The 26,268-nt window shown below is 35.4% G+C and overlaps 2 protein-coding genes across 4 annotated transcripts; one reads left to right on the forward strand and one right to left on the reverse strand.

Annotated features, from left to right (window-relative positions):
* Positions 1-1,227: 1,227 nt before the first annotated feature.
* kazald3 (Kazal-type serine peptidase inhibitor domain 3) lies at positions 1,228-13,516 on the reverse strand. Its single transcript, NM_001123319.1, is given in 4 exon segments — positions 1,228-1,760; positions 1,863-2,010; positions 10,499-10,659; positions 12,909-13,516. Coding segments are annotated over 4 exon segments (891 nt in total). The 5' UTR covers positions 13,408-13,516; the 3' UTR covers positions 1,228-1,677.
* Positions 10,440-25,852, forward strand: crybb2 (crystallin, beta B2). Of its 3 annotated transcripts, XM_087263337.1 has the most exons (9): positions 10,863-10,889; positions 11,386-11,981; positions 12,063-12,202; positions 18,752-19,058; positions 19,235-19,322; positions 19,401-19,519; positions 21,880-22,012; positions 23,207-23,349; positions 25,545-25,852. In XM_087263337.1, exons 5-9 carry the CDS (start codon positions 19,260-19,262, stop codon positions 25,711-25,713), a joined length of 627 nt encoding a protein of 208 aa, XP_087119463.1. In that variant the 5' UTR covers positions 10,863-10,889; positions 11,386-11,981; positions 12,063-12,202; positions 18,752-19,058; positions 19,235-19,259; the 3' UTR covers positions 25,714-25,852.
* Positions 25,853-26,268: the final 416 nt, after the last annotated feature.

The raw sequence follows: 26,268 nt of genomic DNA on the forward strand, positions 1-26,268 counted from the left end.
TTCTCAAATTGCAGCATGTTAAGCTCTCGCTTTTTTAAAGAACAAAAAAAGAGTCAAGAGAAAATCTGGGTTCTGTGGAAAAAGCAGTTGCGATATTAATTTGTCCATTTATCAAGTATTATCCCAGACTACAAGCAACACAAGTTACGTATTCAGGTTGTTTTATCAAGTTAAATACGCATAACTTCACTGTAATATACTCTATTAATTTTCAATGTAATTTTCCCCAACACTGCTAGCAAGATGTGCTTAATAATGTGGTCACTGAGTTTAGGATGAAAATATGCATATTACGACGCAACCTTTGACTTTATTTTTGACTGAATCCCTTATTCAGCTAATCTGTCCAAAATAATAGATGTATTCATGAATTTCAATGTTGCTTGTTGCAAAACGACAATTCCTCCATGCCTTGTTTTGGATCTACAATCGTTAATGGAGCAAAAACATACCAAGTAATTGGTAATAATTGCTATAATATACAAGCGACTTTAAAATACGTTTTTTTTTTTTTTTTATGAAAAGTATAACATTTATTTATTCATACATTCATCTTCTGCCACTTTTCCGGGGCCGGGTCACGGGGGCAGCAGTCTTAGGAGAGAACCCCAGACTTTCCTATCCCCAGACACTTCCTCCAGCTCCTCCGGGGGGATCCTGAGGCGTTCCCAGGCCAGCCGAGAGACATAGTCCCTCCAGTGCGTCCTGGGTCTTCCCTGAGGCTGCCTCCCGGTGGGACATGCCTGGAACACCTCCCTAGGTAGGCGTCCAGGAGGCATCCGAAACAGATGCCGGAGCCACCTCAGCTGACTTCTCTCGATGTGGAGGAGCAGCGACTCTACTCCGAGCTACTCCCGGGTGTCAGAGCTCCTCACCCTATCCATTAGAGTGCGCCCTGCCACCCTTCGAAGGAAACTCATTTCGGCCGCTTGTATCCGAGATCTTGTCCTTTCGGTCATGATCCAAAGCTCATGACCATAGGTGAGAGTAGGAACGTAGATTGACCGGTAAATCGAGAGCTTTGCCTTACAGCTCAGCTCCTTCTTCACCACAACAGACCGTTTATTTTAACGTTTATTTAACAGTTCAATAATTACAATTAAGGCTTTTGTGATTACCCAAACATGATCCTGTCTACTTTGGGGGCTTCAAAATATTACGTCCAAAAAAAAAAAAAAAAAAAAGTTTAGAGCTGTAATAAAAAGCTTTTGTAGCATTAAAAGTATCCAAATGAATATTCTGTTTATTTAAAACTGCACTTATAATATGAAAAGAGATTATCAAAAATACATATTTGTCATATTCAAACAGCTATCCTCCACAGTTCTTCATGTTTTGTTATTCAGCTTGTCTCTCTGAAGAAATGCATTGGTGAAACAAAAGAGACATTCAGCTGCAGTAGCAGCTCTCTGTACTGAATCGCACAGCTTCTAACAGCTCCACACTCCCTCTCTCGTCTCTTTGTGTGTTTTTCATACGCTTCAGAGCCCTGTGCCATTGGGAATTTATTTAAGCTTCTTCCCCGACGCCTCCATGTTTGATCATCCAGATGTAGCAAAGCTCAGGGGGAGGGTTTTTTATATGCTTTTTAACAGTCATGCCTGAGTGTCTTCATGTCAAATTTAATGTCTATAAGTGAAAAAAAAACATTGATTTTAAGGAGCGTCTTCAGAAAGTTTAGTAATAATCTCTGTCATAGTCTTGTTGGTCATAGGCCATCATTTTGTTTATGTTTTTCTTCAAATAGGCGGACATCTCATCTGAGTAAGAAACAAGAAGAAGAAGAAATTGATTATATATAAAGGAATGAATGGAAGAGAACATTTTACTACATGATATTACAGCTCAGATATATCATTTACCTGGTGGCAGGACTCCTAAAATTGCAGTGGCCGAGACGTGGCCAAGCTCATTTCGAGCGATGCACTTGTATGTGCCAGAATCTGTTTGACCAGCCTCTTCGATCTGTAGCCAACTGGAAAGTTCATACTTCTGAGGACCACCTCGTGACTACAGGGGGAAAAAAATGCTGAGGTGATGTCCTGTATCTTAACCTGTATGTTTAAAATACACCTGCTTTATCACATGATGCACCACAGCCCCAATGATTAAGTAAATATTGATTAACGATAAGTATATATCGTTTTTTGGGCTTTTCTGTTTTCTGAATATATTGATAAACATCATAATTACATTTTGGAATATCTGATATTCCGATTCTCAAATGTGTATAAGAACATGTATTTTGTTTCAGTAATATTATTTGATCTAAGAGTGATGGGCGCTGCCATGTTAGTCTATGCTATAGTGCACAGGTGTCAAACTCAGTTCCAAAAGGGCCGCAGCTCTGCACAGTTTAGTTCCAACCCTAATTAAACACACCTGATCAAACTAATTGAGTCCTTCAGGCTTGTTCGAAACCTACAGGTAAGTGTGTTGGAGCAGGGTTGGAACTAAACTGTGCAGGGCTTCAGCCCTCCAGGAATTGAGTTTGACACCCCTGCTGTAGTGGATATTAGAGCTGCTGGATTTACAGCATGTTAATTAATTAACTTTTCCTGAATTTAATGAAAGCAAGTAGCCGTTTAACTGGGAGGAAAGTATAGTAGACGTTCTTGTAACCTAAACAGTGTGTACCTGACGCACATTGTATTATGCACATTGTCCACCTATGTTTAAAAATTGTAATAAATAATATTGCTATAGACATAGTGTGTATTTTACAAACCATAAAGGTTATGTTCTGCTCTTATGTGCATTTAAATGTCTGAAACCTAAAATACACATTACTTGTTTGAAAATAATGGTCATTGACAAGCGATCACCACAGGAACATATATTTGAATGTAGTGGCTGATAAACATGTTGTTCTGAACATTTATATCACACCGGTGATATACAATATATATGATTGTATATTCAAAGGACCAGCCAAGACTGATCACACCAGTGTGACTGTACTCATCAAAGCTTTGGAAAAGTTCATTAACTATCTAATATTGTTCATTTTAGATTCACACAAACATTCAGAACATCTATCCAAATTAGAGATGTCCAGATCACGCAGTTTCAGATTTACAATTTGAATGTTACCTCCCAATCAAGACTAGAATATATATATATATATATATATATATATATATATATATATATATATATATATATATATATATATATATATATATATACAGTTGAAGTCAGAATTATTAGCCCCCTTCAATTTTTTCTCTTCTTTTTTTAAATATTTTCCAAAAGATATTTAACAGAGCAAGGATATTTTCACAGTATGTCTGATAATATTTTTTCTTCTGGAGAAAGTCTTATTTGTTTTATTTTAGCTAGAATAAAAGCAGTTTTGAATTTTTTATGTACCATTTCAGGGACAAAATTATTAGCCCCTTTAAGCTATATTTTTTTCTCGATAATCTACAGAACAAACCATTGTTATACAATAACTTGCCTAATTCCCCTAACCTGCCTAGTTAACTTAATTAACTTAGTTAAGCCTTTAAATGTCACTTTAAGCTGTATAGAAGTGTCTTGAAAAATATCTAGTAAAATATTATATACAGTCATCATGGTAAAGATAAAATAAATCAGTTATTAGAAATGAGTTATTAAAATTATTATGTCTAGAAATGTGTTGAAAAAATCTCTTCTCTTCCTTAAACAGAAATTGGGGAAAAAATAAACAAACGGTCTAATAATTGAGGGGGGCAATATATATATTGCCTTGCCTTTCTGTGTTTGACCCTTGCTTTGTTTTGTTTGTTTATTTACGTTGTCTGCTGCCTGCCTTTTGACCATTCGCCTGTTTTATGACCACAACTCTGGATTTGCCTGTGTCTGTTTGCCCCCATGTTGACAATTGCTTGCCTAACCATTCTTGTAATAAACTTGCATTTGGATCCGCACCTCCGTTGTCAGCATCCACATCACATTACAGAATATTTAAACACATCTACAGTTATGTGGTAGCACAGAGTTAGACCTCGTTCTTGACACAGAAACAGCAACACGACATCACGTGCGACATGACATCACTTTGTTGCAGAGACGCTTTTGGTTAAATGCTGGCAAATGTAGAACACAGAAGCAGCTTGAAGCAGAAAGTGTAAGTATGTCTGCAGTCTTGAAGTATTATAAAGTTGATGAGGCCTTATAGTGCTGATGCAAACGTCCTTGATGAGAACAGAACAGAAACAGGCTTAAACCTGATAAGGTAGAAATGTTAGGTTTCATTAAAGAAAACATACATTTCCTTCTGTGAAACTTACTTCTGTGATGACAGTAACCGTACGTTCACACCGAAAGCGGCGAGAGCGTCAAAGTAGCCGGAAGTCACTCATTTTCAGTGACTGCTGGCGGCGATAAGCGGCGAGGAGCAGCACGGCACGTCTTCTCCGATGTGGGCGTCGAGGAGAGTTGAAATCAAGTCAACTTTATGGTAATGAGCTATGACGCGGTTCGGCGGCAAGCAATCAGAATGAAGATTTCCACCGCTTGAGAGGAGTTCAGAGAACACAGACCTGTGAACTTTGGTTCCGATCAAGGGTTTGATGATGCGGTTGCCGGATTTCCAATTATTTACAATGTTTTCTTACACGAACATGCATTAAATAAGTTACTGGCGAGTTAGTGATGTGCATTAATGTTATATATATATATATATATATATATATATATATATATATATATATATATATATATATATATATATATATATATATATTTATCTTTAAAAAAACGGGAATCTCATGCGATGTGACAATACAAAACAGTATTGCTGCTTCAGGATATTTCAGACATATGGACACATATTGGATAAATAGAGCAAAGCCACAGCACACGCAACTTGATCTTCCATTGTTATATGAATTTGATAAGAAGTGTGCAACATTTTCACGCTAGAAACATGTTTTATGCAGGAATGTAACTGACATGCTGCAATGGCTCCTTTAAATACGAGATCAATGTAGCGAGTTTTGACGCTCTCGCCGCCGGAGCTGAAGGCAGACAGCGTTGTCGACAGGGCAGCCAGAGCGACCTTAGACGCTTTTGCTGCTTTCGGTGTGAACGTACGGTAAGAGTGCAGTTCCTAAAAAGCACATTACTGACTTTGCAAACCCTGTGGCACTTACTTACTTACTTACTTTACTTACTTTACTTACTTACTACTTACTTACTTACTTACTTTTGTTTACATGCCTGCAGGGTATTTTGAGTTGAAGTGCTATTTGTCTTTATATTAGATTTTTTTTATATATATTTACTGTTGCACTGAAGTACAAAAGTGAAGATATGATGTTATTTATTACTTGATTGTTCAAGCTACCTCACAAAAGGGCTCTGTTTGTTAACAGAGTTGTTGAATGTTACAATAAGGTGAATTAATTAAAAAATAAGGAACATCCTGGATCTGTTTGTTCGCTCTTCTTTAATCTTTTTTGTATGTATTACAGAAGTATTGGATCATTTACATTGAACTGAAGCCAATTAGTGTCTACTCCAGTAGACCAAGAACTGTGTTTTCAGACAAAATATGACTTGTATTAGGTTTTGCATTTGGATGTGTATTTAGAAATTGTGAAAGTCTAGGCCATTCTTTGTATTGTTTAATACATTGACTCCTAGTGCATTTATTATTTATTTCTGTTATTTTGCATGCAGTTTTAATATTTCACTTTTAACTGTCTGCAAGATTTAATCAGTTTATCTGTCTGGAACCAAGGATCATTTTAAGAAAAAATAAAGTTACCCCAAAATTAGAGCAGAAGCACAAAGTACAGAGCAAAACTAAAAAATCTATGTCATTCTCTAAAAACGCCAGTATCTCTTCTATTATCTGTTTCATACTTTAGAGAAGAAGATTGCAGAATTACACCTTTAATAAACCAACCACTGCATATCAAGAAAGAAGAAGAACCCAATCTCTTGTGAATATGCAAATGACAGTTAGCAGAAGCGAGAGATCACATTTATAAAGTTTCACAAGTGGATTTTTGTTTCACTTCATTTTTATTTGAGTTTTTTGTTTGTTTGTTTGTTTGTTTGTTGTTTTATATCATGAATAAAAGCATGTTTTTGTCATTCACTGCTTTAAACACAAGGATACATGAAAGTTAATAAAAGGTAGGGTGATTTTCATTTTTGGGGGAACTATCCCTTTAACCAAGTCCTCTTTGCAAAGACTTTTTTCAAATGTTTTATGAAACAGTCATTAGCTCTAGACTTTTACAGAATTTGCAGCATCTATAAGTTATTTTTACAAGTAGAATTTAACCATTGCTTATGCAATGAGCCAGATTTGATTGTTCCAGTAAGTGGGTAGCCTTTTTTGTAACAGGATAAACAAGTACTACTGAACATGAACATATTTATCTGCTTATGAATTAGGAAATTGTTGAGCATTTTATCTATCTATCTATCTATCTATCTATCTATCTATCTATCTATCTATCTATCTATCTATCTATCTATCTATCTATCTATCTATCTATCTATCTATATCTATCTATCTATCTATCTATCTATCTATCTATCTATCTATCTATCTATCTATCTATCTGTCTGTCTATCTGTTAGTTTGTTTGTTTGTTTTCAATTTATTTACAAGGGCAATCAACTATGCATAGTCACAGTACATAAATAATTCTTTAAGTGATTATTGGAGTTGGGCTCATCTATATTTATCCATTTTATTTTCAGGTTAGTCCCTTTATTACAGTTTTTCTCAGTCGCTTTGGTGCATTTCTCACTACACTATTTACATTTGCACAACAATATATGCATTTCTCAAAACAATTAGTGCAAACTGCAAAACCTAGCTGATAACCTGCAAAAGCGCGTCACTTGCTCAAAATGGATAGTTCATTCCTCAAAAGCAAGTAATCATGTCAATCAAACTGTCAGTATCGTCAAAATGAAAAGTCCTGACACCATTGTTTATGAACAAGATAGTCAAACGGCTTAGCCATGTTTTCATTATGACACTTTACTCTGTACATTTTTTCAATGCAAAAAAGTCTGATTTTGGTGACACTTCCTGAAAATGCTCAAGACAGCACTATAGACTATTTGCACAGCCATTTAAAACTACAGTAAAGTTAGACATCACTGCATTTAGTGAGTTATCTGAGTACAAGACACTAAATATGTATGTTTCACATTTTTACTGCATTTGCTCTTTGCAATCCTAATTTATTCACAGCATTGTGCAAAAGAATAAATACACCCTTATTTACAACAAACATAAACTCCCTTTAGGTAGAGCTGTGCACAACTGTACACAATATTGCAGTACATATTGGAACTGAGCCTACAACATACACAGGTCTGTAAATCATTCATCAAATTGTTAAATTTTAAAGACATTTTCAGGAAAATAAAGATTTAAATTTGTTTTATAAAATTTGTTTGACAGATTTTGACAACTAGTTCACTATTTTTGTATGCAATGACTCAAGTAATGAAATGAGGACTATTAGTTTTATTTGGAGTGACCATTCAGCATTTACAAGTTTAGTTAATTTTGACTGACATGTCATAAGCAAATGATAATGTTATAAATAGCAGAGAGTTGTATGAAAGCAATTGATGCATGTCTAAAAGCATTTACAATTTGTTGAAAAGAATGAGAAACTGCTACTAGGATGTGCACAAATGACTAATTGTTTTGAGAAATGCATGAACTGTTGTGCGAATGTAAATAGTGTAGTGAGTAATGCACCAAAGCGACAGAAAAACTGTAATCAAGACTCGCCACAGCGGAATGAACCACCAACTTATCCAGCACATTTTACGCAGCAGATTCCCTTCCAGCCACAACGCAACACTGGGAAACATCCACACACTCTTGCACACACTCACATACACTTCAGCCAATTTAGCTTTTTCAATTCACCTTTAGCGCATATGTTTGGACTGTGGGGAAAACTGTAGTGCTTATTAATATATAACGTTTATTTTGTGTCATGTTTACTCATGTTCTTTGGGTAAATCAAAAAGTATGTAACTTACAAATAATAATATTCATATGTCTTTATGGTTTTTGTACGTTTAGAGCAGGGGTTCTTAACCTTTTTTCACTTTAAGGCCCAACTCCTTCTGTGAAAAGAAAATGCTTATTTTAAACCTTTAATTATTATCAAAACATTTATTTTGACTTTTATTATTATTCTCTTTGTAAGGTGAAGCTGACAACAGGGAGTGAGGATCCAAACGCAGGGTTTATTATACAGAGATGGTCAGGCAAGCAACGGTCACAATCAGGACTAAACAGATGTACTGTATGTAGGCAAATCCAGAGTCATAGTCAAATACACAGGCAGATGGTCAAACGGCAGGCAGCAGACAGAAATAAACAAACAAAACAAAGCGAGGGTCAAAAACACAGCAAGACAAAGCAAGGAAAATGCGTCGTAAATGTTCACAAAACTGTTCAACAAATAACAGCCATGAAGTGTGTGTGCGCTTTATTTATAGTCTATGTAATCAGTTCGTAACAATCCTCTAGCTGTGTGTATGCAATCAGTCCTGATCAGAAACTGGTTGTGAGTATGTGTGGTGCATGACAGAAGCTTGTAGTCCGTTAGTCCGATTTGTAGTAGATACGCAGTTAAAGTCAGAATATTTTTAGCAACCTTTGATTTTTTTCCTTTTTTAAATATTTCCCAAATGATGTTTAACAAAGCATGGAAGTTTTCACATTATGTCTAATAATATTTTTTCTTCTGGGGAAAGTCTTAATTGACAAAATTTGGCTAAAATAAAAGCAGTTTTTTATTTTTTAAAGCAGTTTTTAATGTTAAGGACAAAATTATTAGCCACTTTAAGCTAAACTTTTTTGCTAGTCTACAGAACAAACCATTGTTATACAATAACTTGCCTAAATACCCTAACCTGCCTTGTTAACCTAATTTACCTAGTTCAGTTTTTAAATGTCTCTTTAAGCTGTACAGATGTGTCTTGAAAAAATATCTAGTATTATTTAAAGTAAATACTATTTACTGGCATCATGACAAAAATAAAATAAATCAGTTATTAGAAATAAGTTGTTACAATTATTATGTTTAGAAATGTGTTAAAATAATATTCTCTCTGTTAAACAGAAATGGGGTAAAAAAATAAAAATAAACTGGGGTGCTAATAATTCAGGGGGCTAATAATTCTGACTTCAACTGTATAGTCCGTTAGCGATCTGAGACTGCTAGATCGCTCATACTCTTATTTTTCTACAGCATTTTGTGAAAAGTGAATAATATATATATATATATTATATTATTATTATTATTATTATTATTATTATTAGATTTTTATTATTACTCATATCCACTAAAATTAAACAAAGAAATGTAAAATACAGCAACACCACTCTTAATCGGAGAAACGCATCGATCTGAAGACGGTTGGACTTGCAGCTGGATGTTATTGGAGTTTGTGGACAGGAACAGCTGTTCACCACTGAAACACCACCAAGTCTCACTAGATCCTCCTGTACATGTGCGTGTCCGTTATAAAACACTCGCGGGACATTCTTTTGGACAACTACGCAGATATTTTAAAGTGTTCACACAAAAAGAGCACATATAGTTTGAATCAACGGACAGTGCGAGTTGCAGACATGAGGCCCGGTCAGTACCTGGATGAGAGACCAAAATCGGAAAACTAGGTTGCTGCTGGAAGTGGTGTCAGTAAAGCCAGCAGGGGGGCGCTCAACCTGTGGTCTGTGTGGATCCTAATCCCCAAGTATAGTAAAGGGGACTGTATACTGTATTATTATACTATACTATTATTATTATTAACTCTAATCACAGTACCTTTAAATTTGCATGGCGGTTTACTCAAACAATAGAGAATGTAGTCCTAGTTGTGTAGGAAGTTTAAGCCAGAGTGTTGTCTTTATTTAAAATGAGGCTATTTTTGCACGGAGTCTGATGTAATCAATCCGAGATGCCATTATTTTGATTATATTAATATGACATATTTAATAATGAAATCGAATAATTATAGCATAATATTTAAGGTAATTTAAAGCTATCTTGGGGCCCACCTGCAGGATCGCTGAGGCCCACCGGTTGAGAATCACTGATTTAGAGAAAAAGTTTCAAATAGAGATATCAGTTATCATTTTTTAATTTTACAAAGACTTAAAAACTGAGTAGATCGTAGTAAATGTTTTTACAGTGTAGTGACGTTTTGGTCCAAAATGATTTATTAATATCAGTGATGTTCTACATCGCTAAAAGTGCCAAGTACTGTACACACAGCAAATAAAATAACACAGAAATATTCCCATAAAACCTGCTGACTTTATTTACAGCGTATGATCTTATTTGGGGAGGAGGGGGAGGTGGTCTGAAAAGAATACAATGGTTTTAACATGGCCAAAGAAGGGGATGAACAGGCTTTTATGAATGACATGAATATCTGTAGAGTTTATAGAGCTCTGTGTCTGCATAATTCAGAGCTATACATTAGCATTTTTGAAGCACTTTACCTGTACAGATATGTGGGGGTCATCACCAGGTAGAATAACCTCTTTCCCCTCTTTCCTCCACTCCACGAGCGCCATAGGAAATGCAAACACCTCGCAGAGAAACGCTATACTGCTGCCTGTGACATTAACCAGATTATGCGGCGCCACTTTGATGATGGGCTCTTTCCAGAAATAGAGAGAGGAACAGAGAACAGGGTAAGAGGTCATATCAGAGATCACTTTCAGAAACCACTTCCTATGTGAGTAGACTAGAAGGGCTGGTTAAAGGTCATAAATCCCCTCTTTAAAGCCACTGGGAAAATTATAGGGGCCAAGTTCAAAAATCCCAAAGTGCTGGCGGCTTAGAGAGGAAAACACTTCAGCTCCATGAGTGAAAGAATCTAAGAAAGAGGTAAACAAAACAAACCTGACACCTTTCTGCATGAGAATAAAAAATAAATCAATTTTGGTCAGATAAACACTACTGAACATGTTTATTTATATATCAAAAACTGACAGGCAGACAGACAGACAGACAGACAAACAGATTTATCTATTTAACATATATTTAGCTAATGTTTTTTATTGATGGTTAAATTCCCCTGTTAAATTGTGCCAAACTGCATTAATATTATAGTCAGTCATGTGGCTGTTTATGCTGTAAAAATAAAATGAACTTGGCATTGATTCAGACGGACAGATTAATATATTGCAGACAATTTGAACACAAAATAAATGTTTTGTATGGTCAACATCTTTTCCTGTCATTCAAACCTGCAACACATTCCAAAGAAACTGATTGGGATACAGATTAGGGCTAGTAATAAGGTATATTGGGTAAATAACGATATGATTTGAAACAGGTGATGTCAACAGGTGATTGTAATTATGATGTGCTACAAATGCAGAATCCAAGAAAGTCCTTTAGGAGCAAAGATGGGCCAAGGAACATTGGTTTGCCAAGAAATACGTGAGAAAATTGTTGAAATGTTAAAAAACAATGTTCCTCGAAGACATTTGGATGTTTCACCTTCAATAGTGCCAAACATAGTTAAATAGTTCAAGGAATCTGGAGGAATTTTAGCGTGAACAACAAGGGCGCAAGCCTACGCTGAATGACTATGATTTCCGATCCCTCAGGCAGCACTGCATCAAGAATAGTCATTCATCTATAAGCGATATCACCACATGGGCTCAGGATTACTTTGGCAAACCTTTGTCAAGTACTAAAATAAAAAAAATTATATTGACAAATGGCAGTTAAAACCGCATTGTGCCAAAAGGAAGCCCTATGTTAAGAGTCCAGAAGTGCTGGCAACTTCTCTGGACCATCACACAGTGGAAACGTGTACTGTGGTCAGAGGAATCAGTATTTCAGGTATTGTTTGGGAAAAAAATTAACACCATGTGCTGAGGACCAAAGGGATCATCTACTGTTACCAGCAACAAGTCCAACGGCCAGGGCATGTTATGGTATTGAGTTGTGTCAGTGCCCTCTGTAAAGGTAACTTGCAGTTTTGTGATGCCACCTTTAATGTTAAAAAGTACATAGAGATTTTGGTGCACAATATGCTGCCTTTTCCAGGGAAGTCCATGCATATTTTAACAAGACAATGCAAAACCACATTCTGCACACAGTGCGAAGTCTAGGCTGCGAAGAAAGCAGATACAGGTACTTGACTGGCCTGCCTGCAGTCCCAACCTGTCTCCAATAGATAATGTGAGGTGCATTTTGCATTGCTTTAACTTGTTTGCAAGAAGAATGGGACAAAATTTACAGCTGAAACACTATCATTTGGTGTCTTCAATCCCTAAACGTCTTTTAAGTGTTGTGAAAAGTAATTGCAACATTACAATGTGGTAAATGCTTTTCTGTTCTAACTTTTTTTTTTTTAAAATGTGTTGCAAGAACCAAAATTGTAATATGTGTTTATTTTTATTTTGAAGAGAAATATCATAAGGAACACATTAAATAATGTGCTGTAGTATTGTCTGCAATGAAATAAAAGTAAATCTGTAAATCTCTTTTCTTTTTTTTCTTTTTTTTTGCGTTTTCCATACTGTCTCAACTTTTCCTGATTTGGTGTTGAATACACAAAATTAAATTTAGGAATTGGTTAAATGAACACTTCAATAAACAGCTATTGCATTGCAAAATGTCTAGGCAAAACACTTCTGTTTTATTTCTTTAGAAAATTGAATAAATAAGTAGTTTAATACACCACTGTAACACATATTTTAGATTTATTAAATAAAAAAAAAAAACTAAAACTGTGATTAAATTAAATGTGTGTTGGGAGACAATAATTCTTCTGCATCACATGCAAAGTGAATTTACAAAAGAATCTAAATCGCCATGAGCAAACAAAATTTTTTAATGTTTATACTGCTGGTTAAAAATATGATCTAGGCTAGTTTGCATAATTCATACCTGTCCTGCACGGCCCGTCGCTCACATTAAGTCCAGGCTTTAAATAAGCCGCTTCTTTATACTTGCAGACATTCATGTAAGTCTGTCCGTCTGATCCACACAGAGGATCCTGAGACAAACACACACACTGAGCTTCAGGCTCCTCCACATCCGACCTGTCCGGTCTGCACTCCATGTCCTCTCCACACAGCCCATAATAGACGCTTCTCTGGCCGGGATCACACGTCTGGCCCTCCAGGTTTGCGCACTGAGAGCAGCAGCCGCAAACATCCATCACCAGCCCGGCTCTACAGCCCAGCGCGGGCGGACAGAGCTCCGGCACACACTCCTCACACTCCCGCGTCCTGTTGCCCTCCTCAAACTCATCATCCTCCGTGCCTTTATAATAGTCAAAGGTGGCCAAGTCCTCGTCCATGTAATCATCTTTGTAATTGGGAAAAGCCTCTCCGGGTCTGACGCTCAGAGCTAAAAATGCCAACATAACTATGTGGAATAACATCTTGAGAACTTATGTCTGGTGGTCGAGTTCTGCTTGCTAAAAATGCAACTTTTTTTTTCCTCTCCAAAGCTGCGTCTTCATGCCCGACTGTCGTTCTCCGTGTGTCTTCAAAACCATCTGTGGCTGGACGAAAATAAACACAGCTTTCCTTCCCCCCACTGCCGCGATCTTATACTGCTTCGTCCTGGATCCCAGAGGGACAGGGTAAAAAAATAATAATAATGGTGAATTTTTGTGGTGTGTTAGAAGTTTAAGAAATGTTATATATTAAGTTTATTTGCATTTGGAGAATGCTGACAACCACAAGATGGCGGTATATCTCTAAACTTCAAAATTAAATCTATTTGTGAATGGGAAAAATGGGGAAAATCTCTCTCTCCCTTCTCTCAAAATTTTAAATTGCTCTCAAATACTTCTCAGAAGTTTTATTTGATGTGCAGGATATGTTAAAAACAGGTGGTCTTCATGTTACTGGACTTTCACATAAATAAGTTACATCTTAATAACAAAAAAAGTGTTTTGTTTAATATAATACAATTTATTTATTTATTTATTTATTTATTTATTTATTTATTTATTTATTTGTTTGTTTGTTTGTTTGTTTATGTTGTCCCCATGAGGAAAACAGCTCACACATCTTTATTAAAATTTTATTTAAATTATTTTTAATCTTCAATTAAGTATTTGTGTATGTTGCAAACAACATGACATAATGACGACTACTTACTAAACGTTTTTAATCAATCAACGCCAAGCTCAAAGCATAGTTTCAAAGTTGTAACAAAGTCCCCCTAGAACAATGGTTCCCAAACTGGGGGTCTGGATCCCCTGGGGGGTCGCAGGGCAATGATGAGGGGTCGCATGTTGAATAAATTAATTAATTAATTTATTTATCTATTTATTTATTTATTTATTTATTTATTTGTTTGTTTGTTTGTTTATGTTGTTCCCATGAGGAAAACAGCTCACACATCTTTATTAAAATTTTATTAAAATAATTTTTAATCTTCAATTAAGTATTTGTGTATGTTGCAAACAACATGATATAATGACAACTACTTACTAAACATTTTTAATCAAAGCATAGGTTCAAGGTTGTAACAAAGCCCCCCTAGAACAACGGTTCCCAAACTGGGGGTCTGGACCCCCTGGGGGGTCGCAGGGCAATGATGAGGGGTCGCATGTTGATTTCCAAAACTCATTCATTTATTTTCTTTTCGGCTTAGTCCCTTTATCAATCTGGGGTCGCCACAGCTGAATGAACCGCCAACTTCCAGCACATGATTTACGCAGCGGATGCCCTTCTAGCCGCAACCCATCACTGGGAACATCTATTCACACACACTCATACACTACGGTCAATTTTAGGATACCCTATTTACCTGTACCACGTCTTTTATCAAACTTAAAATTATCATATTTTATTCACCCACGCGAGCACCTGTGGAAAACCTACACAAACTTCACACAGAAAATGCCCCAGCCAAGGCTCAAACCAGCAACCTTTTGCTGTAAGACGAACATGCTACCCACTGCGCCACCACGTCACATTCCAAAATTCGAATACATTTTATTAAACTCTTAGAATTACCATATTTTATTCATAACCCACAAAAGATAGTTAATAGTTACATCAAAGAAACAACAACATACAAATAAAAATGTATCAGCCTTGATATAAATAAAAATGCATCAGTGTTTAGAGTAGCCACACAACAATAGTGTCAGCTGCAGCAGATTAATTTCATGAGGCCAGGTTAAACTTTCTGACGATCTTTATGGCACTCTAATACATTAAAATATGATCATTGAGGTTAATAATAAATTAATTAATAAATGTTTACGGTTGGGGTGAAGCAGGGGCGCAGTAGGTAGTGCTGGTTCGAGCCTCAGCTCAGTTGGCATTTCTGTGTGGAGTTTGCATGTTCTCCCTGCGTTCGCGTGGGTTTCCTCCTCGTGCTCCGGTTTCCCCGACAGTCCAAAGACATGTGGCACAGGTTATTCGGGTTGGCTAAATTGTCCGTAGTGTGTGTGTGTGTGTGTGTGTGTGTGTGTGTGTGTGTGTGTGTGTGTGTGTGTGTGTGTGTGTGTGTGTGTGTGTGTGTGTGTGTGTGTGTGTGTGTGTGTTTGAATTTGTGTGTGGATGTTTCCCAGAAATGGGTTGCGGCCGGAAGGGCATCTGCTGCGTAAAAACTTGCTGGATAAGTTTGCGGTTCATTCCGCTGTGGTAACCCGGGGTTAATAAAGAGACTAAGCTGACAAGAAAATGAATGAATGAATGACTGTCTATGGTTATTAGAATGGTGCATTTTTGTGTTGTTAATATGCTTGTGTTTATAAAGGCCTATGGTTGTGTGTGCAACGTTTGTATATTAACCACATTCGAGAAAAATGGGAGTCGTGAGTCACTGACATTGTTATGTTGGGGGTTGCGGGCTGAAAAGTTTGGGACACAATACAATAAAAACATAAACTTCTTGATGCTTTTTGATTTGTTCTCATCAGAAGATCCCGAGTAGCCTATTAAAAACAGATGAGCTAATTGTTTCTTCGTGGTGGGCAGCTCTGGCCCTCAAGGTTCGCTATCCTGCAGAGTTTAAACACAACCCTAATCAAACACACTTGAAAGTCTAACTAAAGACTTCATTACTCAAAAATTAGATGCAGGTGTGTTCTATCATGAAGTTGAAGATAAACTCTGGGTCTCAAAAGCTGGAAACCAGTTCTATCAGGATCTCTGATGCTGGAATTGGAAGTTAGCAATAAAGGAGTCCTATTGTGCTCATTTCAGTCTTTCTTTTGTTCGGTTGGTCTACTTGAACATTCTCATGCTTTTTTTTTTTTACATTATTTAAATGGTTACAGTGCCTTTTCCCTTCCTGGAACTAACAACTCAGTTAGCTCTGGGTTTGAATAAGTCCTTTCTTCTAAAAATGAAATATATTGTGATTGGTTAACTGTCCTAATGCATTGTGATTGGTGAATTGCTTACAAGTTGTGTCAGTACTGCCACACCCCCTTGCCCAGGCAGCAAGTTCCATCTGTTCATGGAGGCTGGCACTGAGCCAGACAGACGAGCACCTTACTTGTCAGAGATTAAAACTTATTAGTAACATTTGAATACAGGTGCTAGCAAAACAAACACTTATATAACATTTAAAATTTGTAAAATACACATTGATGACTTTAAAGATGGCAGTTATAATCTGGCGATGTGTGTTAAAAACATTGCTTAAGTTACTAGGTTTACTTTTTTTTTTCTCTCCAACAGCCTCTTACTTTCATGTCGCCACTAGCTTGCTTGGTTAGGACTTGTGGAGCTGCGTATCTATGGATTTACTCTTTACTGTTTGGACTTTTAGCAATGAAATGCAAACCATACTGAACTAAACTGAACTTCAACTCTAAAAACTGGACTGACACATTTTTAATTTACTAGAACGTCTATGTTAAGCTGCTTTGACACAATCTACATTGTAAAAGCGCTATAGAAATAAACATGAATTGAATTGAATTTATTTTGTGAGAAGCTGATGAGTTTACATGTAAATCCAGCAGCTCTAATCTCTCCACTGCAGTGCTGCAGTCATCAGCCATCATAGATCAGCTTATATTATCTTTAAGTTTTTTTTAAACAGTAATATACGTGCTCATACACATATTTGAGAATCAACTTTTGTAAGCTGTTTGGACAGAACTGTGTGTATGTATAGTGTTTCCACTGTCATATTGAAGTTATAAAAACACAAGTTTATTTTTTATTTACTGATGATTAAATAGTATCAAAATCTCTGTGATTTTGAGGCTCACCACAATGTGATATAGGAGTGCGGTTGTAGTAAATGTGCATATGTGTGTTTGTAATTCAAACTGCATTTTTGTGCGGCTCATCATTTCAGAAAGGCTTAAATAGTGTCCGACGCAAATACATCAAATAAACTTACTTGGTATTTTTGACTTGTGACCTTATTTCAGCCTTATCCATGTCTATCTCTATCACTGACTGCTGTTTATTTGATGTAACACATGAGTTACGCACGTTGGAGTGGTGGGCAGGGACAAGCAGCTCATTTGAATTTAAAGCCACAGGCTTACAAAAACAGCTGTATTGCCCTCAGACACCAAAATGGCCAGATTTTACAAAATATAATAAATAATCTGATGGGTATTTTGAGCTGAAACTTTACAGACACATTCTGAAGACACCAAAGTCTTATCTTACATCTTGTAAAAGAGGTAAAATAGGTGCCCTTTAATGTTGTGTTTTCCCTCCCCTACCACTTGAATTTCCACAGGGTTTGGACCACTTTGTGACATCATTAATCCTGGAAAACAAATCTTGCAGTCCAAATGAGCTGTTTGTTTTTATTCTTGTTCTTTTTTTAAAGTAAATATCTCCCCTTGGACTTTAATAATGTTTTACCTAGTAAAAGTTTTTAAAACCCAAACATAAACGCAACACACTGACTACAATAAAAACGAAGTGAAAATGCATATTAGGACCTCTTTAACAAAAAGTTGACCTAATTTGACCTAATGAAGTGGCCAGTGGTTGTATGGCCCACAGTGTTGTAGAGTTCCAAAACACAAAATACCTGAACCAGCTAAAATCTTTAAACTCACTAGAAACAACTATGAAAGATTACTGGAGCCAAAATGGATGTGATACTCAATTTAACTTAACATTGACATAATAAATAATTGAAGTTAGAATTATTGGCCCCCCTTTGATTTTTCTCTTTTTTTAAATATCTCCCAAATGAAGTTTAACAGAGCAAGGAAATCTTCACTGTATGTCCCATAATATTTTTTCTTCTGGAGAAAGTCTTATTTGTTTTATTTCAGCTAGAATAAAAGCAGTTTTAACATTTAAAAAAAAAAGAAAAAACATTTTAAGGTCAATATTATTAGGCCCTTTAAGCAATATTGGTTTTGGATTGTTTACAGAGCAAACTATTATTAATTACCCTAACCTGCCTAGTTAATCTAATTATCCTAGTTAAGCCTTTAAATGTCACTTAAGGCTGAATTCTAGTGTCTTGAAAAATATCTAGTAAAATATTATTGACTGTCATCATGGCAAAGATAAAATAAATCAGTTATTAGAAATGAGCTATTAAAACTATTGTTTAGAAATGTGTTGGAAAAAAATCTCTCCGTTAAACAGAAATTGGGGGGAAAAAAATAAACAGGAGTGCTAATAATTCTGACTTCAATTTTGTATTTTTTTCATTTGATTTCATCAAACTAAGATGTTCCTGAAAGGACGGTAATTGTAAAAAGCAGAGATGCATCAGCCTGTCCCTTTCAGCTCCGCACCCAGAGTCAGTCACTCTTGTTGTAGGTCCTGGACTCTTGGCACAGGCTGTGCTGAATCATGGGATATGGAAACAAAGCATGGCTGGGTGAAAACTGACAACTAATGAAATAACTTTGTGGGGTATCAAAAGAAAAGGGAGGGTAGGATGGCGAGGATGAGGATGTTTGGCTGGTACTTCAGCCCTCCCAGTGCCAGCCGGTCAGCCTATTAGGACCTGACGATGAGTTTGTTCTGGACAAAGACATGTTTTGGCAGTGTTTCCACCCCTGAGCTTGCCATATATATTGAGCCGCAGAGGCCACCACACAGCGACTGGCACATCCCGGAGCTGGTAAGACACACACACTATTTATGCCTTATTATTTGATCAGTGTGCTATTTGCATCACTATTTGATTTATCGATGTATTAAATACAACGAAGTGCATTAGTAATATTCAATTATACACACAACTGACGCTAATACATATTGCTTGCTTCCTATTCCTAACGTTATCTCGGAACGAAGCTCATCACACCCATCCTGGTTCACTATGGCAACTGATCACCAGAATCCTGCAACCAAGCAAAAACAACCAGTTGCCAGTGCCTTCAAGGTAAATAAATAAGAATATCCGTGGTGCGTCTGTCACTCTTGCTTATTTTCTTTTAATACCTTCTCTTTTTTCCTATAGTTGGTGATCTACGAACAGGAAAACTTTCAAGGCCGCTGTCATGAGCTGACTGGGCCCTGTAACAACCTCCAGGAGGCGGGCGTGGAGAAAGTGGGCTCAGTACTGGTGCAGTGTGGACCGTGAGTTTGTGTGTGACTGCGAGTGTGATGTGCCATTCCATTTAGCAGTAACGTGGGGTAACCTGTGCTTCCAGTGAAGTCAGTTCATAAACATAGTTTGTTACTTCACAAAAAGAAAGTTGAAGGAATGGTTCAATAAAAAATTAAAATTTGCTCTTCAGTTTACTCACCAATGCTATCTATTTCTTTTTCATCATTAGAACATTTTGGCAACTACATTAAATTATTTTTTAATTATAAATTATAAGTTTTTACAATATGTGAGTGAATTGAAGCCACAGCTCAAATACTCCACTCCGGATTTTTCATTTCACTAGTGAGCAGAGAAAACGTCAATATTTCACTGTGGAATTGGGCTAATTTTAAAAACCTTTCAGATCATGTATAAATTAAAATTGACCAAAGATAGATGGTAAAACTAAAGAAAGAGATAATGATTCAGTCAGGGGATTTCTGTGAGGAAGTGGTCAAAAAATTTCAATTCTGTCATCATTAACTCACCATTCATTTGTTCCATACAAGTTTGAGTTTTTTTTTTCTCTGCTGAACAAAAAAGGAGATATTTTGACTAATGCTATCAATGGTTACTAGTTTCCAACACTCTTCAAAATATCTTCTTTTGAGTTTTAAAACCTCAAACATCAATCACGAGTGAGTAAATGTAGCCAGAATTTTCATCTTTGGATGAATTTTTTTTTTTTTAAGAAACACTGTAATGTAATGTATTTTGTGATCCATGTGTTTCCATTTATTTATGCTTTTGGATTACTGTGTATGGAACCTTGCTCTCTGCTGACATATTTGCTGTTGAAATGTTTATTAAATTTATATTTTATTGTCATTTTTAGTAGTTTTAAATTACATATTGTGTGAGCTGGTAGTGTAAATTAAAATACAATAATTGTATAAGTTAATAAGTTAACTTTAAAACATAAAAGGCTGACAGGGTAGAGATCGAGGTCCCATAACAAGTTCAAAAGTGTAAAATAAATTGAAGACAACCTCAAGAATTACAAAAAAAAAGCTTAAACTTTGCAAGTTTAATTGGTTTATGAAAACAGTACATGAAACACTGACTATAAAATAAGGAGCAATGGCTTCTTTGTTATCATATCAACTTTGGACTGCAGGGGAGGGACTGTGTTTCAAAGCCACGCCAGATATCGTGAACGCGCCCACCGCAACACGACAGCTGACAACCCACTAGTTCATGTCATTCGCCAGTTAGAAGTGCATGTATTGGTTGGCCGGGCAGCGTGCAGGAATTTCACTTATTAATATTCTAAGCCACACTTTACATGCTATGTCAGAGCGAATATTCAGCATGGTAAACAATATAGGCAGCACGTCACAGGCTGTCATTGTTCAGAAGTGACCCAATGTGAATATAAAAGCAACTTCAGCTCAATATTGTTTATAAATTATTTACCATATGGCTTCTTTGTTAACATTATTACGGTAACAAAAAATCTATGTTACTTATGTCAGGGGTGCCCAAAGTCCTGGAGGTCCGGTGTCCTGCATATTTAAGTGCCAACCCCAATTAAAAACACCTGAAGCAGCTAATCAAGCTCTTTCTAGGTATACTAGAAATTTCCAGGCAGGTGTGTTGAAGGAAGTTGGAGCTAAACCATATAGGATACCGGCCCTCCAGGATCGAGTTTGGACACCCATGACTTATGTATACGCTTAAAGCATATATATATATTTGCTGCTTGTCCAAACTTTTTATTTAAAATAATCTGAAGCTAAACAATTCTGGAGATTTTTTTTTTTTTGGGGGGGGGGACTTAATTGTTTTATGTTCAATCTACTTATATTAGTTACATGAACTTAATGTATTTGTGTTGGGACAACATGAATGAATTGTGTGCAACCCTGCATCTTTTTTTACAGTTACAGTGTATATTAGTTTATGTACTTTGGCTTGTGGTGTTTGGGCTTGTTTGACTGGTAATTGGGGTTATTTAAATCACTTTCTCAACCACGTTTCTGGAGGACCACCAGCACATTTTCTATGTCTCCTTAACCAAACACACCTGATTCAGGTCATCAGCTCATTAGCAGAGACTGAAAGGCCTGTAATGGGTGTGACTGACAAAGGAGACATCCAAAACATGCAGTGTTCATGGTCCTCCAGAAATGTGGTTGAGAAACACTGATTTATATTGTCCATAGGCTGCTTTTAATTATACAAACCTGGCAACCACTCCAGACTAAATGAAACTCTGCTCATACTTTTATGTCCCAGAGCTTTTGGGCTGTAATATCAACACGCTTGTAACTCTGCTTGAGGAATCAGATTGTAGAACTGTGCTGTATTAAGAGAGCATGTCATAGATGTGCATTTGTTGTTGTAGGTGGGTGGGATTTGAGCAGCCCGGCTGTAAGGGGGAACAGTATGTGTTTGAGAAGGGTGAGTATCCTCGCTGGGACTCCTGGACCAACAGCAGACGCAGTGACTGCATCGTCGCCTTCCGCCCCATCAAAGTGGTAACTAAATACAGTACAGCAGAATTGTGAAAGTGTCACGTGTGTAAAGTACTGATTTAAACACAATTAACTTGAATTAAAAACTTAAAATTAAAACTTAAAATTCAATTAAATAATTTATTTTAAAACTAAACATTTTACACAAATCAAAACTTGTGTATTTTGTATTTAGCAACTTTATGGGATGCTTTTTTTTCTCAAATAATAAAAATTCTACATAATTTCTATTTCTATATATATGGAAATAATTAACTATACTAATCTAAAAATAAAATAGTTGGAAAAAATACATTTAAAACAAATGAAAATTAGATTATTAATTTTTAAACAAACTTTATAGGCTGTGTTATATGATTTTAAAAAGCATTTAATGAATTTACTTGTAAACTTGATTAAAAATATTGATTCTAAAATAGTTATAACTTTAAACAACAAAGCCATATAAATAAATAATTTAATAAAATTACAAATATTTTAAATGAATCAATAAAAGACTTTTTTTTATTATTTATATTGCTTGCAAGAATTCACATACAGTGCATCTAATACTGATGTTATTACCAGAATTGTATACGCATTTTGTACAACAACATGTGCTTTTTTACTAACACTAAACCTGGTCTGATTTACAGACCATAACTTATAAAGAAAATATACTCCACAACAATGTGTTAAGCATCTGTCTTTGTGAATGTGTACATAAAAAATATATAAATATACATTAGGTTTAAATAGCTGAAGACGCCATAGTTGGGAAAACCTAAGAGCCCAGTGAATGGAAATAATTTTTTTTTACAATATAATCTGTTCAAATAATAAAAGAAAAACTTTACAATGGTGTTATAAAGACTTTCAGAAAAAGGAAAAAAAAAATAGTGCGAGACAGAAGAGAGAATAATGTCAAATTTACTGTCCTGTCCCATTGACGTTACATTAGAAATGCCTTGCGCGAGCAGTAATTCGTTTTTGTTTGAAGCAAAGATGATATAATACATGCATAAATACATATAAATGTTCATACGTTTAAAAAAAACAAATCAAAATATTAAATACATTCAAGGATTTAAGATGCTGATGAACATTAAACACATTGTAACAGGCTTGTGAAAAGGGTCTATAAGATCCTAAAACATTTTTCTGTCCGAATGTTTAAACTAAACATCACAATATACATTACATTATACGTCCCTACAGGACAGCCAGGAACACAAGATCGTCCTCTACGAGAACCCAAGCTTCACTGGGAAGAAGATTGAGATCATAGACGATGACGTTCCCAGCTTCCACGCTCATGGATACCATGAGAAAGTCTCTTCAGTTCGTGTGCAGAGTGGCACGTGAGTAAAACCCCCAAAAAGCACTGACATGAGTACAGTCTATATACTATTTCTGATAGTCATCGTTTCAATCTTATAAAAATCTTTTGTCTTTGCAAATCAAAATTGCAAAGTTAAATTTAAAACATCAAAGGTTAATCATAATTGAGGTCTCATAACGCAGTTCAAAAACGTGAAATAAATTAAAAACAACTTGTTAAACGCAAAATAAAAACTTTGAATTGATGGATCATTTTTACAGCGTCAGTTTATTTATGAAACCTGTAAAGTATGAAACAATGACTGTAAAATAAGAAGCAATATTAGGGTTATTTATTAACATTTTTCCATTAGTTAGCACAAAATAATACTGCATATTATTTATGTACACTGTAAAAAAAAAAAAAGCTGGGGTGCTGGAAAAAAGACCTAAAGTAACTACCGTTAAATTACAGAAATTTACTTTAATCTAAATTTCTGGTAAAATTCTGTAGTTTAACGTCTGTTAGTTTATGGTAAAACTCTGTAATTTTATAGTCATTTTTTTACAGTAAATTTCTATAATTGAACACCTGTTATTTTACGGTAAATGTCAGTTATTTAGCATCTGATATTTTGCGGTAAATTTCTGTAATTTAACATGTGTTATTTTACAGTAAATGTCTGTAATTTAACAGTCGTTATTTTATGGTAAATTTCTGCAATTTAACGTCAATTATTTTACGGTAAAGTTCTGTAATTTAACAGTTGTTATTTTACGGTAAATATCTGCCATTTAACAGTCATTAATTTATGGTAAATTTCTTTAATTTAACATCCATTATTTTACAGTAGATTTCTGTATTTTAACATCCGGTAGTTTACAGTAAATGTCTGTAATTTAAAAGTCATTCTTTTTATGGTAAATTCTGTAATTTAACATCTGTAATTTTACAATAAATTTCTGTAATTTAACAGTCATTATTTTAAGGTAAATTTCTGTAATTTAACAGTTGTTTTTTAGGGTAAATTTCTGTCATTTAATATCCATTATTTTACTGTAAATTCCAGTAATTTAACAGTCATTATTTTACGGTAAATTTCTGTAATTTTACAGTCGTTATTGTATGGTAAAATTCCTGGTTATTTTACGATAATTTCTGTAATTCAACATCCATTTAATTACTGTAAACTTCTGTAATTAAATGCAGATATTTAAAGTTTTTTTTTTTTTTTTTTGATAGTGTATATATATATATATATATATATATATATATATATATATATATATATATATATATATATATATATACACATACACAGTTGAAGTCAGAATTATTAGCCCCCCTGACACCCGTGTTTATTTTTTTCCCAAATTTCTGTTTAATGGAGGGAATATTGTTTCAGCACATTTATAAGCATAATAGTTTTAGAAACCTATTTCTAATAACTGATTTATTTTATCTTTGTCATGATGACAGTAAATTATATTTTACTTGATATTTTTCAAGACACTTCTGTACAGTTTAAAGTGACATTTAAAGGCTTAACTAGGTTATTAAGGTGAACTAGGCAGGTTAGGGTAATTAGGTAAGTTATTGTATAATGATGGTTTGTTCTGTAGACTATCGAAAAAAAAAATTGGCTTAAAGGGGCTAATAATTTTGTCCCAAAATTGTTTTTTAAAAAATTCAAGGAGGTTCAAAACTGCTTTTATTCTAGCCGAAATAAAACAAATAAGACTTTCTCCAGAAGAAAAAATATTATCAGACATACTGTGAAAATTTCCTAGCTCTGTTAAACATCATTTGGGAAATATTTAAAAAAAAGAAAAAAAAATCAAAAGGGGCTAATAATTCTGACTTATATATATATATAATATTTGTTATACAAATCTGCCAACCATATTCCAGAATGAATGAATCTCTCTAGAGCAGTGGTCTCAAGCTGAATTCCTGGATGGCCGCATCTCTGCATAGTTTAGCTCCAACCACCTCAAACTCACACCTGCTTTATAGTCTCATGTAGTCATGAACACCTTGATTAGCTGGATCAGTTGTGTTTGATTAGGGTTGAAGCAAAACTGCGGGTCTCCAGGAATCAAGTTTGAGACCTATGCTCTAGAGTGTGTTTTGGAGACTAACCCCCAGAAAGCACTGACATAAGTACAATGAACATCCTGTATATATAGGAAAATTGATGCATGTAATATTCATTCTCTCATATTTCTGTCACAGCTGGGTGGGCTATCAATACCCAGGATACAGAGGCTTCCAGTATTTGTTTGAGAAAGGAGAGTTTAAGGAGTGTTCTGAGTTCGGGGCCGCTCTGCCTCAGATCCAATCGGTGAGACGCATCCGGGACATGCAGTATCACCCTCGTGGAGCCTTCCAGGCCACCAGCTAAATGCCCATCAGTCCCTCTCAAACCCCCAAAGCTTCTGAATCCCCACTCTTCACCCTTTGAATGCTTCTCTTTGCCTCCTTCAAGTTGTCAGTGATTCCATTTGCTACTGCTGAGAAATAAATACTTGATTTTGCGTTAAGAACGTTTCTGAGTTTTTAATTGGAGTTTTTACTGAAATACACTGAGGATTGAATTTATTTATTGATCGTACACTGATACATTTCGTCTGTTGGAAAAGTGCTAGTAAAATACCTCTTAACCTGTGCCCCATTTTGAGCGTCTTCCAGAAAATGGCTTACCCAAATAAAAATGTCTGTAGCTCTTGAACCCTGTGGTCTCTGTTCACAAGTCTGATCTTCTTTGAAACTAGACATTTGCTAGGTTCTTACTTAAGGGTCAATATAACTCAAAGTAGTATAAAACAAAGTAAAGCATGGTAAACTATAGGTGAAAGTGATTGCAGGTTAAGAGGTTAAATATCAAATTAACAGTGCTTTTCTCAGTGTTTATTTAATTGTTCCATTAAAGTTGACTTGTATATAAATTTTCACATTA

The sequence above is a fragment of the Danio rerio genome, chromosome 8 (genome assembly GCF_052040795.2).
Source record: "Danio rerio strain M-AB ecotype USA chromosome 8, GRCz13ab, whole genome shotgun sequence".
Classification (NCBI taxonomy): domain Eukaryota; kingdom Metazoa; phylum Chordata; class Actinopteri; order Cypriniformes; family Danionidae; genus Danio; species Danio rerio.